General features: G+C 43.3%; 1 protein-coding gene across 1 annotated transcript; it reads right to left on the reverse strand.

Moving 5' to 3' along the window:
- Positions 1-7701: 7701 nt before the first annotated feature.
- LOC140209550 (pepsin A-like) lies at positions 7702-16649 on the reverse strand. Its single transcript, XM_072277813.1, has 9 exons — positions 16591-16649; positions 16325-16487; positions 15623-15740; positions 13956-14074; positions 12173-12372; positions 11343-11462; positions 10351-10495; positions 8317-8415; positions 7702-8172 (listed from the first exon to the last, which is right to left on the reverse strand). The coding sequence occupies exons 1-9, from the start codon at positions 16647-16649 to the stop codon at positions 8035-8037; spliced, it is 1161 nt and encodes a 386-aa protein (XP_072133914.1). The 3' UTR covers positions 7702-8034.
- Between the last annotated feature and the right edge of the window lie 3870 nt (positions 16650-20519).

Genomic DNA, 20519 nt, shown 5'->3' on the forward strand with positions numbered 1-20519 from the left:
TATTTCCATTTCTGCACAAGTTACTTTAACTTAACCATTTAATATATAAATATACACTTACTGGAATTCAGCTTTTTCAATATTTTTCATGTATTGCACTGTACAGCTAACACAAATTTAACAAATTTCACAACATATGCCGGTGATATTAGTCTTGATCATGCTTGCTGTATATTTTGCATCGATATAAGAAAGATTTTGCATTTATGCTGCACTTCTAGTAGCCTTATTTTCTCGATAACGTTTCACACTCTTCAATTGACAGATTTGAAAGGTCAGGGTGTCGGGGCCTGAGGCGAGAGACGGGCTGGTTCAGCTCACTTCTCCGTGATACTTACTCAGCTCCGCACCGAACTGAGAGTCTGCGGCTTCACGTCTGTGGACAGACTCTCTTTTGTGGACATCAGTTCTGATCACTGTTTGCTTGCTTCGATTGTTTGCATGATCTGTTTTTCTTCTCTCTGCTCGTTGGGTGTTTGACAGTCTGCTTTTTTAATGGATTCTTTTGTGTTTCTTTGTTTTATGGCTACCTGTAAGGAGACATATCTCTAGAACGTATATGTATACATACTGTGATCATAAGCACACTTTGAACTTTGAACATCTTCTGAAGTATATTATAATTGGTAATTTGGTTTACTACTGTCACATTCACTGGAGTGCAACAACAATGAACCAATTTACCAGTTAGAATGAACTTCAGAAGATGACAATGTCGGTAAGGAGTTATTATTGTCACAAAAGGGGTGAGGGGTATATGGGGTGTCCAGGGATGGGTAGCACCTCTGGCAAAGGGGCTTGTTGTGTCCATTCTAGGGCAGATGACTCACCTTTCAGACACTCAGCTCTCACCCGTGGCTCCTAGTATCTGTTTGTATGTGACAGCAGCCAAACCCAATACAGCGCTTCACTAGGTGGGGAAAACCAGGTGGGGAAAACCAGGTGGGGGTACCAGACCTGCCCTAGCATGCAAAGTCTGCTCTGGTAGACTGAGATCTGTAGTGAGATCCAACAACTAGGAAGGTGGTTCTGCACCGCTCTGAGGAGAGCGAACGGCATGAAAAGGCATGGAAGTTGTCATGGTTGTCCACTGCGACCAAGGAATACCTCAGCTTGTGACGCTTGTTTCTACCACTGGGCCTGGACTGCTGATGTCTAGAAAGTGGAACTGACCCAGTGCGATAGATTTTCCACTTTAAAAACTCTCCCACACAGGTATCTATCACTGTTGGCCACGATGAACAAGAACCACTTGCGGTGCAATGATACACCTTGTTTTACATGTCACCCGTACAGATCAATTCATCACATCAGTACATATGATGGGAATCAGGATGATCGAGCTGAGGGTGAGCCAGCAGGTTTACAAGTAGATGATGGGTGTAACATGAATGTAATGAAGGACAAGCCAATGATGGGGTACAAATGCAGACAGAGCAAAGAACTCAACTGGACCACAGAGTCAAAATTCATCAGGGCGAAGGCTGCCGGACTGAAGCTGCGATATTTAAATCGGCGTAGCATCCGGAATAAGGTGGGTGAACTCGTGGAACAATTAGAGGTTGGTTGGTGTGACATTGTGGGCATCACTGAGTCGTGGCTGGAAGACCATAGTTGTGAGTTTAACATCAAAGGATATACTCAGTAAAGTAAGGACAGGCAAGAAGGTACAGGCGGTGCTCTGGCTATATTAGTAAGAGATGGAATTACATCCGTAGATGGAGATGACGAGGGTCTGAGAACATTGAAGCTTTGTTGGTGGAGTTAAGAAACAGCAAAGGTGAAAAAAAACATTCTGAGAATCTTATAGGCCTCCTAATAATAGCCAATATGTGGGGTTGAGTTTGTAAAGAGTGTTGGAAAAGGCATGTGAAAAGGATAATGATACAGTGGTATTGGGGGACCTCAATATGCAAGTGGATTGGGAAAATCAGGTTTTTCCCAAGGAAAAAGAGAGGGAATTTGTTGAATGCCGATGAGAGGGCTTTTCAGAGCATCTTGTGCTTGAGCCTACTTGGGGAAAGGCTTTTGGGTGTTGTGTCATGACCCAGATCTCATTAGGGAGCTTAATGTTAAAGGAACAGTTAGGAGACAGTGATCATAATATGATTGAATTCATACTGCAAATTGAAAGGGAGAAGCATAAATCACAGGTAATGCCGGTCGTGCATGCAGCCTGTTACAGAATCAAAACTCATTTGTAAGGCCAGTGATGCTGTGGGGATGGAACTGGACTCTCTCACGGTGGTGTCTGAAAAGAGGATGCTGTCCAAGTTGCATGCCATCTTGGACAATGTCTCCCATCCACTACGTAATGTACTGATTGGGCACAGGAGTATATTCAGCCAGAGACTCATTCCACCGAGATGCAACACAGAGCATCATAGGAAGTCATTCCTGCCTGCGGACATCAAACTTTACAACTCCTCCCTTGGAGAGTCAGACACCCTGAGCCAATAGGCTGGTCCTGGACTTATTTCCATCTGGCATAATTTACATATTATTATTTAATTATTTATGGTTTTATATTGCTATATTTATACTCTATTCTTGGTTGGTGCAACTGTAATGAAACTCAATTTCCCTCGGGATCAATAAAGTATGTCTATCTATCTATCTATCTACCTAACAGTATAGCAATGGAATAAAGAAAATTACAGAGGCAAGAGACAGGAGGTTACCCCGGTGGATCAAAGGAAGATTCGTTGTTGCCGGTCACGTGACAGAAGATACTGGCGGGGATGATGGTAGAGCAGAAGCAGCTGAAGTTTCTGAGAATAATTCACAAGGCACAGGATAGATATGTCCCATAGAAGAAGTAGTTCTCAAATAGCAGGGCTAGCCAACCGTGGATGACAAAGGAAGTTAAGGTCTTCATGAATGCCAAGGAAAGGGCATATAAGTTAGCGAAAGTGAGTGGGAAACTGGATGATTGGGAAGCTTTTAAAATCCTAGAGTGCTCGAGGTCTGTGAGTGTCAGGCAGCAGGAGTGAGTGACACAAAGGTCTTAAGGTGCTTAAGTCACTCACAATTCCTAGAGTCATTCCAAGACTCTCTCAAATGAACTACATCCCAGAGTCCTAAGAGACATTGCTGAACAAATAATGGATGCTTTTGGCGTGATCTTTCAAGAATCTCTTAACTCTGGCATGGTCCTGGAGGACTGGAAGATAGTAAACGTCACACCACTCTTTAAGAAGGGAGGAAAGTGAAAGAAAGGAAATTATAGGCCAGTTAGCCTAACTTCAATGTTTGGAAAAGTATTGGAGTCTATTGTTAAGAATCAGGTTTTGGGGTACTTGGAGATTGATGATAAAAATTTCAAGGGGAATAGAATATAACAGCAAGGAGATAATGTTAGGCTTTAAAAGGCACTAGTCAGGTGCACTTGGAGTATTGTCAACAGTTTTGAGTCTCATATCTCAGAAAGGATGTGTTGTCATTGCAGAGAGTAGAGAGGATGATTCTGAGAGTGAAGGGGTTAACATATGAGGAGCATTTGGCAGCTTTGGGCCTGTACTCACTGGAACTTAGAAGCATGCGTGGGGATCTGATTGAAATCGACCAAATGTTGAAAAGTCTAGATAGGGTGGATGTGGAGAGGATGTTTCCACTGGTGGAGGTATCCAAACTAGAGAGTTCAGCCTCAAAATTGAGGGCCAAACTTTTAGAACAGAATTAAAGGAAGCTTTTCTTTAGCCAGAGAGTCGTGAATCGGTGGAATACTCTGCCACAGACTGTGGTGGAGGCCATCTCCAAAGGTATATCTGAGGCGGATGTTGCTAGTTTTCTGATCTCTCAGGGCGTCAAAGAAAATGGCAAAAGGGCAGTTGTATGGCGTTGAGTGGGATCCGGGATCAGCCATGATGGAACAGTGGGACAGACTCAATGGGCTGAGTGGCCTAATTCTGCTTCTATATCTTATGGTCTTACATGGAGGTTGTACAAGGGAAAGGCAATAGCAGAATACAGATTATAGTGTAACAGTTACAGAGAATGTGCATTGCAGGTATTAATAACTTTACATAGAAAGACACTTTATGATACCAAAGGAAATTACAGTGTCACAGTAGCATTATAAGTGTACAGATTTACAAATCAGAGATTACAAGATTTTCAAGATTTCCAAATTCACACTGATAAGATGGTAGTGCAAGAATTGCTGTAATATTATAAAGTAATGGGTGCATCTTCACACCATCAAGATAAGAACTGGTGGTGGTATTGCACAGTATTGCACGATAGCAGGAGTGGTAAACAGAGCTAAACAGATTGAAAGCAGAGCTCTAGTAATCAGAGGTAAATAGCAGTCGAACACGAGGGGTCATCACTTCCCTGGCTATAGACCAAGGTTAAGAATGACCTCATGTCGCGCTCTTTGCAGCAGTGCAGTTGTCTTAGTCTATTACTGAAAGTGTTCCTTCGATCCGCCAAGGTGGTATGCAGAAGGTGAGAAACATTATCCAGAATTGCCAGGATTTTCCAAAGGGTTCCTTGTTCTACCACAGCCTCCAGTGTGTGCAGTTTGACACCTATAACAGAGCCAGCCTTTCTAATCAAATCAGCCAGTTTGCATCACCTGTGCTGATGCCATTGCCCCAGCACACCACTGCACAGAATATTCTACTGGAGGCAGCAGACGAGTAAAATATGTGCAGCAGAGGCCTCCGTTCTCCAAAGGACCGCGATCTTCTCAGGAAACAGAGGTGACTCTGGTCCTTCTTGTACACAGCCTCTGTGTGGGTGCTCCTTTCAAGTCCGCAATCCACATGCAAACCTGGGACTTGTAGGTCCCACCACACCCACATTCTCACCATCAATTGTAACAGACAGAGGGGCTGGCTTAGTCTTCCTAAAGTCCATCTCCATCTCCTTTGTCTTACTGATGTTGAGCTGCAAATGATTCCGTTTGCACTGTTTGACAATGTCCTCCACCAGGGCCCTGTATTCATCCTCCCATCCTCCCTTTAAAAACCCAACTATTGCTGAGTCATCGGAGATTTCTGCAGATGACATGACTCAGAGTTGTACCTAAAGTCTGAGGTATACAGAGTACAGATGAAGGGAGCCAATACCATCCCCTGTGGAGTCCCAGTGCAGCTTTTAGACACGTCTGACACACAGCTCTGAAGCTGCACAAACTGTGGTCTGCCAGTCAGGTCAGCCATTATCCAGGATCCAATGGAAGTGCTAACCTGCTTTGAACAGAGATTCTCCCCCAGCAAGGAGCGTTGTATGGTATTGATGGCACTTGAGAAATCAAACAACATGATCCTCACAGTACTGCCTTGTTTATCAAAATGGGAGTAGGCTCTGTTCAGCGGGTAAATGACACCATCGTCAACTGCAATGTGCTCCTGGTAGGTAAACTGCAGGAGATCGAGGTCTGATCTGACCAGGGGTCAAAGGTAAGCCAGGAACAGCCTCTCTAGGGACTTCATGATGTGTGAGGTCAGGGCCACAGGATGGCAGTTATTCAAGATTATTTGGTCAGCCCTTCTTGGGCACTGGGACCAAATATGATGTTAGCCAGATTGAAAATTCACTGGAGAACTCCACACAGCTGCTCAGCACACTCCTTCTGGACCTTGGGGTTCACACCATCCAGTAGTAATTCTTTGCTATGTCTGAGTTTCCACAGAGTTTCCCTTCACATTTGCTCAGTAGTGAAGGTCAGTCCATGATGACTGTGGAATTGGTGTAAGTAGGGGGCTGGGGAGGAGAGGTTTGGGATAATAGAAGATAATTGTTCATTATAAATTGTTTTTTGGGTAGGCTCGGAAATTGAAGGATTGCTGGACAGTATGACTCGAAGGGCCAAAATAGGCTATTCCTCACTGTATCGCAGTAAACTAAAAAATGAAGTTAGAACAACAGAATTCAGAATAAAGAGTGACAGTCACAGAGAAAGAGCAGTGCAGGTTGACATTAAGGGGAAAGATCATAACGAGGTAGATTATGAGCTCAAGAATCTATCTCATTTTGCTAGGGAACCATTCAATAGTCTGAAAACAGCAGGGAATTGCTGTCCTTGAGCCTGGTGGTACCTGCTTTCAGGGTTTTGTAGATTCTGCCCTCTGAGAGAGGAGAGAAGAGACATTGTCTCAGGTGGATGAGTCCTTGATTATTCAGGCTGCTCACCAAAGTAATCCAGAGCTAAAACAGAATGCTGGATGGCTCAGGTGAGGCAAATGATTCCTTGAACCTCTTCCACCCTGGTTAACATCATTCGGTATTGATGACGTGGCCTCTTTGACATTGGTGAAGCCAAGCATAGATTAGACCAGTGGTGGAGAACCATTTTGAGAGAGTGTGTCCAAATTGGCGAGAATCATCTAAAGAAATTCTGCTGTGCAGCAGGGTAAGTTTGAGGAGAAATGATCATTAATTAATGCATTAGTGACAATAATCATGAACATTTTTAAAGGAAAAAGGATGTGTCCTCTTTATTTATGTGTATTTATTCAGTTATTATTAATAAAAGTCTAAGGGAGATTGAAATAAATGAGGCATTTTAGAAAACCTCTTCAAAAATGTATTAATATTCATCTTTAAAAAGATATGTGAAAAATAACTTCATTTTAAATAATAATGATTTTGTAACCATTTGTCATGCAAATACTGATGGGTATACCAGGTCTGCTGTCATGAGATCTGCTGGCCTTTGTGGCTTGCCAGAGAGCGTTAGGCTTCTGCCTTTCTGTAACACCTATATTTACTAATTGTTGTTTTAAATAGAGTCGTTCAGCCCTTGTGCTTTCTGTTTAATCTTGTTCAGTTAATTGTGACTGGGACGGGTTTTCCGCATTTTGTGGTTATTTACAGCGGTCTCCTGAATACCATTCAACACAGGGTCCTTGTGTTGAGAATGACTTGTCTCGCGGTGTCGCTGGATTGTGCCTCCGATGTTCTATGCAATTCCTACCTATAACCTCTTGCTTTTGTCTCTGAATGTGAATCTGCCATTTCTCCACACCAGAGTTGAGTCTTTTCCAGCACTCACCATGACATAAGGACCCCGTAATCAATGGACCCATCAGATGTTCAAGAGCGGCTTGGACATCGGTCACCCGGAGACAAGGGTGGCCTCCTTACTGAGTTTCTGATTTCCATGATGGAAAAATAACCTTGAAAATGCAAAACCACAGTAACAACATGAAAGTTTGGGAAATGCAGGGCTGGGCTTCTTGAAGAGTGGTGACAGGAGATGATTAGTTCTGATTCAGTGGCTTCACCTGGCACTGTGTATTGGTCCACTTACTGCAGTGTTTCTTATCTCTGGGGACTGTATAAAAAGAGAGCATTCAGTGGGACTTGGACGTAATACTTTGAGGTCTCACCGACAGGATTGAGTAGGAGGTGTGTTGCAGTGGGAGGGGCCTGGGCACACCCAGGTAAGTTTTTTAATACTTGCTCTGTTCTGTCCACTAAACAGAGTTTGTACTTCCAGAAGATTTTAAACACGCACACACACACACACACACACACACACACACACACACACACACACACTGAAAGAAAAAAGGAACTGGAATTCTGGTAATATGCATCTCATGATTAAATTTTATTCAACAAACTATTTATAGATATATCCCACAGGGTAGAGCAATAGGCTGTGTGATGTTCAGCTCACATTTACATCAAATAGATTTCACTCCATGAGAAAGGTTCTGGAGTGAATCACTGGAAACCACAGCTGAAGAGGAAAATCAGGAAAGAAGAGAGGAAAAGAGAGGAATCTGAGAAGAGGCATAATTACATGATGTCAATATTTGCATATCCAGTCCAGATCCAAAATTCGTAGATTGGTCCTTTAAAATCCCATCCTGGCTGGGCGTTTATTTCAGTTCTCCCGCTTTTTGCATTTTCCTTTCAGTAAAACCCCAGCATTCAATAGGGTGTCTTCACCTTCAGGATTCTGAAAGTGACTCCCTGATCTTTGATACTGACGGGTCAGATGAAAAATCAGATGGCTTAAGTCAACCTGCAAATATGAACTTGGATGGACCTTCAATGGGAACATTCAGGGGCAAGTTAGACGGCCTTAGCCAATCCCACTCGGTTGTTTCCTCTGTCGAAGATGGAGTAATACTCTCTAATGAAGACATCTCCCAGAATCCAGAGGTTTCCACCAGTGCCGCTAAATCCACTGTCGCAGCTATTGTAATCCATCTGGAAGGAAATGGAGAGCAATTAACACCAGGTCAAGTGTCCACTCAATAAATGATCATTATAACATGTGTCATTAATCCGTGCAAAGTTAATGAATGCATCCCTTGAAATTCTCATCCCCCATATGTCTGATGAATCCCGTACCTTCAGTGTGTAGGCTGAGGCAGGAAGAGTGAAGTCATATCCATTGATGGTGAAGACCACATCAGGCATATTGCCAATGTTGTTGCAATTGATGGAGTACTGTGAAAGAAGAGCAACAACATTTAGACCATAAGACATAGGAGCAGAACTCAGCCATTCGGCCCATCGAGTCCTCTCTGCCATTTGACCATAGCTAACTTATATTCCCTCTCAACCCCATTCTTCTGCCTTCCCCTTAATCAAGAAACTATCTACTCTGCTTAAATATACCCACAGCCATCTTTGGCAATGACTTCCACTGATTCACCACACTCTGGCTAAAGAAATTCCTCTTCTCAACGGTTCTAAAAGGACATTCTTCTAATCTGAGGCTGTGTCCTCTGGTCCTAGACTCTCTCAATATTGAAAACATCCTCTCCATACCTTTTTTTTAAAACTTACTGCATTGGGTGTTCATTTTGTGGCCTCATCTACACCAGAGAAAGCAGAGGCAGATAGGGTAGCCACTTTGCATAGCACTTAATTCTGGCTACAGGGATGACCCTAAGTTCCTGGATAGTTGTTATTTTAAATTTCCATCCCATTCCTACCCTGACTTTGTTTTCCCTGAGCTTACATTGGTAAGCTGACATCATCTAATAATTAGGTTTGTTACAGTCCTCAGAAATCATCGGTGAAGTCAGTCATTTCTGATAGACAGACTTTCCAGAAATGGCCACTTCTGATGTAAAGTCATCGGTGTGAATCACTACTTTATTTCCCCATCACTCAAAATGCTGAGGGAACTCAACCGGTCAGGCAGAGTCTGTGGCGAGGAATAAACAGTTAATATTTCAGGCAAAGACCCTTCATCAGGATTTTCAGCATCTCTTTTCTTTATTTCTCTCTCCACAGGTGCTGCCTGACCCACAGACTATCTCCATGGTTTAATGCTTTTACTACTAATAGACAAAGGTTGAATATACAGTGATGATGAAACACAATAAGTTATTTTGAAATAATAGTACTAATCTAAATGTTAAGCAGGAAAAGAATTGTGGTTTGTGCATCTTTACTGAATTTCTTTTCAATGAGGCGATTTCAAAATATGAAGAAACGTAACCATGAACTCAATGTTTACAGGTACACCTCCCCCCTCACCACCACTCAGGACCCAAAACAATGCTTCCAGCTGAGGCAACACTTCATTTGTGAGCCTGTCTGGGTCATCTACTGCATCTGCTGCTCCCAGTGTGCTCTCCTGTATATCAGTGAGACCTGACATAGCTTGGGAGACAGTTTCGCCAAGTACCTCACATCATCCACCATGAAAAACAAGGACTTCCAGGGGCCTCCTATTTTAATTCCACTCCCCAATCACATTCCGACATGTCAATCGATGGCCTCCTCTTCTGTTGCGATAAGGCCACAATCAGTTGGAGGAGCAATATTTTATATTCCATCTGGGCAGCCTCCAACCTGATGGCATGAACACTGGTTTCTCGCACTTCCGGAAATTGCCCCACCCACCCACCACTCCTTCACCATTCCTCATTCCCGTTTCCCTCCTTCACCTGATCTCCTTAACTGCCCATCACCTCCCGATGGTGTTCCTTCCCCTTCACCCTTTCCAATGGTCTTCTGTCCTTTCTCCAGTCCTTTATCTCTTTCTCCAATCAACTTCCTATCTCTTTATTTCACCCCTCTCCCCCCAACTTCACCTATCACCTACTGCCTTCTACTTCTTCTTTCCCTCGCCCCCACCTTCTTACTCTGACTTCTCTTTCTTTCCAGTCCTGATGAAGGGACTCGCTATGAAACATTGACTTGTTATTCTTTTCTATAGAAGCTGCCTGGCCTGTTGAGTTCCTCCAGCGTTTTCTGCTTGTTACGTTGTGAATGGAGATGTTAATCCTAGCCATTTCTAACAGAATGCATTCTTTCCGCCATTCCTGTTGCCTGCATGACATATAATTTCATTAACTCAATGTGCTGACTGCATAATGCATTAACAGCTGCCAGCTGAGTATACACCACTGGTCAGTCAGCCCCTACCTGGCCATAATAATTTGGAGTTGCTCCGATGCTTTGCTGAATATTGCGGATGTAATTTCCGCCAACAGCGATAAGAGAAGTTCCAGTATCAACGATGGCAGGGCAACCTTGAGCGCAAGCCACAATCTCGCCGTTGACTGTCACTCTGAGTGAAAAAAATCATCGTTTTTGCCAAGAATGCTCATTTGAATTTATTGCCAAAATAAAAATCAGAGTCAAATTAAATTTATCATCAATGTACATATATGTCACAATGTGCTGTACTGCCCTGAGATTCAATGACAGACAAATAAAGAAACTCAATAGATATTATGAAAACTATCAATAAACCAAGACTGACAAACAACCAATGTGCAAAAACGACAAATTGTTCCCATTACAATAAATAAAACTGAGAATATGAGTTGTAGAGTCCTTGACGGTGATTCTGTAAGTTGTAGAATCAGTTCAGAATTGAGTCCAGAATTCAAGAAAATAATTTGGAAAAGCTGGCCTTCAAACTGAAATATTCATTATATCTGGTTTGACTGGACTTGGAGTAATGTGATCAGTTCTGATTGCCTCATTATAAGAAGGATGAGGAAGTTTTAGAAAGTGTGCAGAGGAGATTTAACAGGGTGCTGCCAGGATTAGAGAGCATATCTCATGAGGTAAGTTGACTGAGCTAGGGATTTTCTCTTTGGACCAAAGGCGGATGAGAGATGACTTGTGAGAGGTAAGGAGAAGAGAAGGGGTGAGACGGGAACCAGAACAGGTAATGGATAAAGAGAGAAGGGGGAATGGGGAAAAATTATCAGAAGTTAGAAAAATCAATATTCAGGTAGGCAGATTGGAGGTTGGCCAGATCAGGTATTGCTCCTCCATCTTGACTGTAGCCTCATCACGACTGTAACAATTGCTTTCTCCTATAAATTCTAACTATATAACTGGTTCAACTCACTGAAAGTAAATCTTCAACGGCTGAGAATACCTCAGATGGAGATACCACTTACCTCTCGACCTCAATCTGCCAGTAGGCCTCATGGGTAACAGGGAGCCAGTAGATTGGGCCGGTGTAGTGGTTTGAGTCAACTCCACCAAACAGGACTTCACTTCCAGATTCACCATTTGTCCTGGAAAACAACATTCAATAAGAATATCTCAGACTTCAACACTCAAAAGACATTCAGATATTGATTAGTAAGTTGTAGGCATGATGTGCTGTCACCAGCAGTGTGGTGACACTCGTAGGCTGTCACCAACACATCCCTAAAACAAACAGCAAGTTTCAATATACATGAAACTATAAAGCTCATCTTTCAATCTTTAAAGGAGTAATTTCATGAATATTGCAAGAAAAACGTGCATTTGCAGAGTTAGAGTCTCACAGCATGGAATAGGGGCCTTCAGTCTAACTCATCCATGCTCACCATTTACACCAATCCCACCTGCCCCGTTTGTTCCATGTCTTCCTAAACCTTTCCTAGCCACGTATTCAAGTCATTCTAGACCTTAAATGAGCTGTGCAAGCTGAAGTAAAAATAAAACTCTGAGAATGATGGGCATCTTTATCAGACTGGAGACCAAAATATCTTCAAGTTCCAGTTCAATTAATGGCATCAGCACTGACCTGACATGTTGCACCTCACCCGGTAAATTTCATCTGCTTTTAAGTTTTCAACATTATCGTTATTTTGTATTCATGATTTAATTCCTAGAATCCCATTGAACTACAATAAATAACCAGAATCATCAGAAGAAGAAGCAATGATGGTACCAAGCAAATTAACAAGCGACATGACAGATTCTCCAGTAGTGAAGGAAGGTGTTACAACGTGCTAACCTTGTCAAGTAGACAGAAAAGAGTGGCTGCGAAACCAGATGCTGAGACATTATGTTGTCGAAGACTGTAGTGGCTCCTTCTGCCGCAAGTGATGGATAGCCCAAGCCCAAAATACCATCGAAATTACAGTAGGTAAAGAAACTGCCGGGTTCAGTCATACTTAATCCAAACTCTTGTCCATTGATCACAAGATTAGAAAGCTGGTGAGACAGATTTAAAGAGAGATTAATCAGTTAGTTATCCCGTCAGGCTGCACATGGGCACAGCTCATGGAGCTGCTGCCTCACAATGCCAGTGACCCAGGTTCAATCTCAGCCTCTGGTATTCCACGTATGACGTTTGCAGATCGGCCCCTGTGTTCAGGTGGGTTCATTCTGGGTGATCGGATTTTCTCCCATTTCCCAAAGACATGCTGATTGATTGGTTAATTGGTCACCGTCAATTATCCTAGCGGTAGAATCTGGAGGGTGCTGACAAGACTAAAAGATGATTCATGTTGGACAAATACGTGTTCAGCATGGTTTGGGCCCAAAATTCGACTGTCATCTTGCCCTAGATGCTGCCTGGCCTGCTGAGTTCCCCCAGCATTTTTTGTGTGTAACTTTTTATTCTGTTAATTTGTACTACTTATTTCTAATTAACATTAATAAACATATATAAACTTAGAGTAACACAGTTCTTTCTCTCTAGATTTATTCATCATGTATTTCATTGCACTACCTCTGTAAACTGAACAATTTTCACAATGTATGCCGGTGATATTAAATCTGATTCTGCTATGAGGTGAAATTCGTTAACTTTCTGTTAGCAGTACAATGGAATACATAATAATAGAGAAGAAACTACAGATTATAGTAAATGTGTATGAGTTAAATTAAATAACTAGTGCAAAAAAATAGTATTAATGCAAATGAGTGAGGTTGTGTTCATGGGTTCAACGTCCATTCAAAAGTCGGATGGCAGGTGAGGGGAAGATGCTGTATTGAAGTATGATTCCAGCCTAATCATCGCAGATAATGACGCTCGGAAGGAAGATTTAATCTGAATGTGGGGAGAATTACAAAGAGTAGATCAAGGTAGGCAGAGACTTAAATGGTTTTTGATGCACCAAGGAGCCTGTGTCCATGCTGTAAAGATTTGTGGTGAAAATCATGATTGGACCTAATTTCCTAAGCATAGTTTCAACGATTGTGTGATATCCGGTGGCAGGGGCCCCAGATCTCCAACTCCACAGAGGTCAAAGGTGGCCAGTCCTGGGGAGAGAGGGCTGTGTGTTTGTGGGTGTGTGGGTAGGAAGGTGGTGGTGGTGGGGGGGGGGAGGAATGGAGCTTCTTTCACTGTTGTTGCATGTTCTGTTCAGATTGTCAAGCTCTGTGTTTCTGTGGGTCTGCTATGTTGGCACAGGGATACATGCCTCCAGTTCATCCTTGGGTACGTTCATTTGTGAACACAAACAAACCATTTCAAAACATAATTCGATATACATGAATCCAAATCTGAATGTTTACAAATATGCCATTCCATATCCACTTATCAGTTTCATTCCCTGAGATTCATTTTCTTGTACGCATTCAGAGTAGAACAAAAATTTAACGGAAAAAAACTGCACACAAAGATGGGCAAACAAGCAATGTGAAAATGAGGACAAGAAAAGCAATGCCAAAAAATAACAATAAATAAATACATCAAAATAATATTGAGAATGTTTATCAGTTAGGATCTCTAAGTTTTGGAATACAGGTATTAGTGTGGTTTGAGTTATAAGGGTGAAGAGTTCACTTACTCTCAGAGTATCGTATCCCAGAATACCGGTCATACTTCCTGTCCCATACTGGATGGACAGATACTGATAATTCGTGCTGAAGGTTGAGGACTGGGATGGGTTGAATCTGTTGTGCTTCTCTGCAAAGAAACATCCATTTCATCAACGAAACAAAAAGTTTCAACATATCACCCTGCGCCAAACAAGCCCCTGCCAATAGTTTCCTAAATCTTGTCAAAACACACCAAGCATTGCAAGGCTGGCAGACTCCTAGATTTCTCCTTGAGCCAAGTTGCAAATGTTCTACCCCTCACCAGACCAGGGCCCCGGTTTCCACCCACCTTCCAAAGACATGAGGGCGACTAAGTTGTGGTCACGCTACACCGGTGGCAGAAGCAAGTCAACACTTTGCAGGCTGTCCGCTGCACGTCTTTGGAAGCGACACATTTTAACGTATGTTTCAATGGTGCAACATTCACATGACATATAATATACACTGAGTCCCAGCAACATGCATAGAGTTGAAGGTGATGTGTTAACAAGGATAGAGGATCAGTTAACTAATAGAAAGCAGAGAGTTGGGATACAGGGGTGTTACTCTGGTCAGTAATCAGTGCAGAGTGGTGTGCCACAGCGGTCGGGACTGGGCCCGTAAATGTTCATGATCTACATTAATGATCTGGAAGAGGGGACCGACTGTAGTGTATCCAAGTTTGCTAATGATAATAAATTGAGAAGAAAGACAAATTGTGCAGAAGATGTGGAGAGCCTGCAAGAAGATATAGTTTGGTTAGGTAAGTGGGCAAAGGTCAGGCAGATGGAATACAATGTTGGTAAATGTGAGGTCATCCACTTTAGAAGGAAAAATGAAAGAGCAGATTATTATTTAAATGGTAAAACAATGCAGCATACTGTTTTGCAGAGGGACTTGGGAGTGCTTGTGCATGAATCACAAAAGGTTGGTTTGCAGGTGCAGCAGGCTGTCAGGAAGGCAAATGGAATGTTGGCCTTCATTGCCAGAGGGATTGAATTTAAGAGCAGGGAGGTCATGCTGCAACTGTACAGGGTACTGGTGAGGCTCCACCTGGACTACTGCGTGCAGTTCGAGTCTTCGTACTTGAGGAAGGGTAGACTGGCTTTGGAGGCTCTGAAGAAGAGGCTCACCAGGTTGATTCCAGAGATGAAGGAGTTAGTCTATGAGGAGAGATTGAGTTGCCCGGGATTGTACTTGCTGGAATTCATAAGAATGAGAGGAGATCTTATAGAAACACATAAAATTATGGAAGAGATAGATATGATAGAGGATGGAAAGTTGTTTCCACTGGTAGGTGATACTGGAAATAGCCTCAAAATTCGGGGGTGTAGATTTAGGACGGAGATGAGGAGGAACTGCTTTACCCAGAGGGTGGTGAATTTGTGATATTCTCTGCCCAAAGAAGCAGTGGAGGCAACCTCAGTAAATAACTTTAAGGCATGGTTGGATAGATTTTTGAATATTAGGGGAATTAAGAGTTATGAGGAAAAGGTAGGTAGGTGGAGATGAGTCCATGGCCAGATCAGCCATGATCTTATTGAATAACGGAGCAGGTTCAATGGGCCAGATGACCTACTGCTGCTCATATTTCTTATGTTCTTTTGGGATATGTGAGAGCTTCAATGTATTTGAGAGCAAGGGAACATGCTCTTACCGCATGGTGTCTGGTCGCAGTAGACTGACGGGACCCAGAGGTTGGATGAGCCAGTATCAAAGACGACTGTGAAGCTCTGTGGGGGGTTACCGAGGCTGATGGCTCCATAGTATGACAGCTGTCGGCAAAAACAAAATCTCCTTGGTTAGTCTGATTTAGTGTGATTGCCTTCATGATGACTGGAGAGGAAAGGGGACAAGACAGAAGTAAGAGAGTGGGGGGAGAGTCTGGAGTACAGACTAGCAGGTGATACATACGTCCAGCTGAGAGGGAAGGATGGTGGGTGGGCGAATGAGCGGGGATGAAGTGAGAAACTGGGAGGTGATAGGTGGAATTTTACTAATCGTAAAACAATTCACCATGTTAGCAATTGACCACTTCTGATCACACCACCCTCTTCCCAGCAGGAACCGGCGTTGGGTTCCTCTTGTCCTCACCCTCCACCTGACTAGCCTCTGCATACAATGGATCCTACCCCATCATTTCTATCAGCCTCCACAGGATCCCTCCACTGGACTCATCTCCCCACCACTGCTCCCCCTATCAGCATTCTGAAGGGACTATTCCTTCTGCACCTCTCTGTTTTTCCCTTCAAATAGGAACTAGCTATAAAAACAATAGAAATATTACAGCATTTTCATTACGAAGGTCAAGAGACCCTTCACCCAACGTTTCGGCTCATAACAGTCAAGGATTACTTACATCCATGTAGTTGGTCATTGGCTCCAGTGATGCCAAAGTTCCAATGGAACAAGCACCTTTGAACTTTGTGCAGGGATCATAGGGATGATTCTTGAGGTAATCTGCCAACAATCCCTTCTCCCGAAGAATATCTCGGGCAGATTTTCCTTTATATAAAGGAACTCTGTAAAGTGGGAAATGGGTTAGGAATGTCATCATCTATTATTGTTCCTTGGAGAGAAGATTTAATTGCTACAACTGTTAACTTTTGGTTAAACTGTTCCTACCTGGTCAAGGCGGCATCAGAGAGCTGGATGCATACGAAGGCGAGGAGTAACCACTTCATGTTGAATCGATTGGATTCCTTTCAGAATCTGACATCGGGCTTGTGAGCCCTAATACTTATACTCAAGGAATCATTGTCACGTGGACACAGAGACAATCATTCCATATGAAAAGTAAATATTCTGGTACTCGTGATCAGTTTCTCTCTGATAAAATACATTCTATTAAGGACACCCTTCAATGTAGAAGTTGATAACAAAGTATGTTAAGTGCTGTGAAATTAAAGATAATTCTTATCATAGATAACACAATCTGAAATTAGGTTCAAAACTGTTTTATCAAATGACTGAGACCTAAACAGTCCTTCCAGGTGAGGTAGCCCTTTACTTGTGAACCCACCAGTGTCATTTATTGTATCTGGTTTTCCCCTTGAGGCCTCCTCTACATCAGTGAGACCTGACACAGAATGGACGATGGTGTCATTGACTGGCTACTCTGTCTATGTCTCTCATAATTTTGTGAAGTCCAACTGAAGTTCAAAGACCAGAGTATATTTGAATATCCACTGTTTATTCACTTCCACAGACGCTGCCTGACCTGCTGAGTTCCTCCAGCATTTTAAGTGTGTTGCTTTGGATTTCCAGCATCTGCAGACTTTTTCATGTGCAGTGAAACCCACACGGTCACGGGGAGAATGTACAAACTCCTTACAGACAGCGGGGCACATCGATCCCTAATTTACTGCAGGTTCTGTAAAGCACTGTGCTTACCACTGCATTACTGTGCTGCCCGACATGTGCTTTCAGCATGTTGACCTTCATAAATCAGAGAACCGGGCTGTTATCTCGAAGTTGTCTCAGACGTGCGTGAGGCCAAATTTGGAGTATTGTGTGCAGTTCTGGTCACCTATCTACTGGAAAGATATCAGGAATATTGAAAGAGGACAGAGAAAATTTTCAAGGATATTGCTGGGACTTGAGGACCTGAGGTAGAGGGAAAGGTTGCATAGACATGGACTTCATTCCCTGCAGCGAAGGAGAATGTGAGGAAATTTGATAGATGTGTACAAAATGTTGATGGGTATGGATATTGTCAATGGAAACAGGCTTCTTCTGTTGAGGTTGGTTAAGACAAGAGGTACAGGTAATAGGTTAAGGGTGAAAGATGAAACATTTAAGAAAAATTTGAGAAGAGACCACCATGACTCCGAGGGTGGTGAGAGTGTGGAATGAGCTGTCAGTCGAAGTGGTGAACTCCAGTTTGATTGCAACATTTAAGAGAAGTTTGGATAAGTACATGGATGAGGAGGATCATGGTCCAGGTGAGAGTCGATGACACGAGCAGTTCAGCCTGGCCTAGGTGGGCAGAAGTGCCTGTGTCTGATCTTGCGGGAATGGAACCCACTCTAAGGACCTCACGAACAGCCGCTTATTAATATCCCCAAGGACACGGCCTGGAAGACGAGCGTGCTTACAGGGTTCCAGAGATTTCATGGCTCTGGGGACATGCTGATTCCAGGCCGGTGCCATAAATTGAAGCATCGCGGCAGAACGCGAACATCGGGAGCAGCGGGTTGGCTGCCAGGGGTTGTGTGCTCGGGGAGCTGCAGCTTTTTGCTGCCAAATCTCTAGGCGCAGAGCTCAGAAAAAGCGAAGCAACAGACTTTTAACATCGTAAATCAGTGAGTTGTTTGTTATGTCTCCTGTCTCACTGTGAAATGGGACACCCTTTTTTTCCCTTATTAAGGAGAGTGAGAGCCTGTGGTATGTCAAATTATCGGGTGAACGAGTAGTCTTTGGGGTACTGCAAGTCTGTGTCTTTATTGATGCTTTGCTGCATGCTTGAGTGCTCGGTGGGCAGTGTTGATGCATTTTTGCTGGTGGGGGTGGGGGTCTGGATGTTGCCTTGTTGCTGCTTGTGCAAGGGAGGGGGAGTTGCGGGGGGGAGCTTTGGGGCTCTAAGTTTTAACTGTCAATCATTCCTTGGGGCACTCGTCTGTTTTTGTGGATGTCTGCGAAGAAAATAAATTTCAGAATCAATGTATTGTATACATTTCTCTGACATTAAATGCACTTATTGCAACCTGTTGTAGTGTTCTGTAACTCTGACTCCAAACCCATCCTATTGTTGTACTTGTCTAATTGTCCCTCCCTCCACCACTACTTCTGGCAGCTCATTCCATGTACCCACCACACTCCATGGGGGAAAATATTGCCCCTCAGGTGCCCTTTGAATCTTTCCCATCTCACCTTAAATCATTACCTTTTATTTTTAGACCATGAAAAGAACTGTGACCATTCACTTTATGTACACAGCTCGTGATTTTATAAACCTTGAGAAGGTCACCTCTCAGCCTCCTTCACTCCAGGGAAAACAGACACAACCTGTCCAGTCTCACGAACCAACAACGAAACAAAAAGAACGGTAGCAGGATCATCGACCACTAAGTACCTACTCCCCGCACGCAGAAATGGACAAAACTGGAGCAGTCACACCAACCTCCAAATCTCCCTCTCCACACACAACGAATGAGAAACATCAGGCAAAAAACACAGAATATAAAATACTGTAAGACTGACCAAAAATCTACAGTCCAAGTCCAAATCCAAAACGCAGAAAACCTGGGTAAACCAGCGGCTGTTCTTTCCCTCTCTGACAGCAGAGTGATCCCACCAGTGTTCAAAAGGCAGTATCCCTTCTTTGACAGCGGACAATCCCACCAGCGATCAAAAGCCTGGCAGTGGGTGTTCACCTTCCGTTTTCACTCGATATTTCACCCTCTCTCCTTGTTTTAATCGGCGAACAATGGAAGCTTTAATCCACAAATTGGAGCCGAACATCGGCTTGAGACCCATGCTGCAGTCTTCCTGCCACGATCCTCTCAGAGACTACAGAGCATGAAAACACCCTGACGATTTCCAAAATGGAAATCACAGGCTCAAACAGTCTCAGAATCACATTCAAGACAAAAAACAAACATAAAAGAAGTGAAATATATGGTTTCATAATCTATCCACAGTCATGAGTCTAACTGTCATCGATACTGTGGATACTGAACTTTTTACTGTTGGACTTCGGCCATATTCCACCGAGATACAACACTGGGCGGCACGGAAGGTCGTTCCTGCCTGTGGCCATCGAACTTGCAGCTTCTCCTGTGGAGGGTCAGACACTCTGAGCCAATAGACTGGTCCTGGATTTAATTTCCATCTGGCATAGTTTGCATTTTGTTGTTTGATTGTTTGTGGTTTCTGTATTGCTATATTTATGCCCTATTCTTGGTTGGTGCGGCTATAACGAAACCCAATTTCCCTTGGGATCAATAAAGTATATCTATCTATCTATCTATCTATCTATACTACGGTAGGAAGAGTCATAAGTCCAATTGTCATTGACACCACACTGCAGTCATGAGTCTGATTGTCATCGACACTACAGTGTGAAGAGCCATGAGTCCGATTGTCATCGATAGTACTCTACGAGGAGTCATGAGTCCAATTGTCCTTGACACTACAGTACGAACAGTCTTGATTCCGATTGTCACCAACACCTCAGTACGAGGAGTTATGAGTCCGACTGTCATGGGCACTGCAGTACCAACAGACATGAGTCCGACTGTCATATACACTTGTCTTGAGTCCGATTGTCACAGACACTACAACACAGAAACAGGCCCTTCATCCAATCCAGCCCATGCCAGTCTAGTCTTCTGTCTGATTCCAGCTCCTGCACCCACATCAATGCCCTCTGGAACCCACACATCCATATACCTATGCTAACCTCTTAAAGACTCACTCTTAACAATTTAAGAACACCTTCTTCCTCTTCACCGTCAGATGTCTGAACAGTCTATAAACCCATGAATGGCAAAGCACAGGAACATTCTCTTCAGCCTTCAATGTTCCCTTGGGGCTCATTCCAAGCATCTAAC

The sequence above is a fragment of the Mobula birostris genome, chromosome 14, assembly GCF_030028105.1.
Source record: "Mobula birostris isolate sMobBir1 chromosome 14, sMobBir1.hap1, whole genome shotgun sequence".
NCBI classification, from domain to species: Eukaryota; Metazoa; Chordata; class Chondrichthyes; order Myliobatiformes; family Myliobatidae; genus Mobula; species Mobula birostris.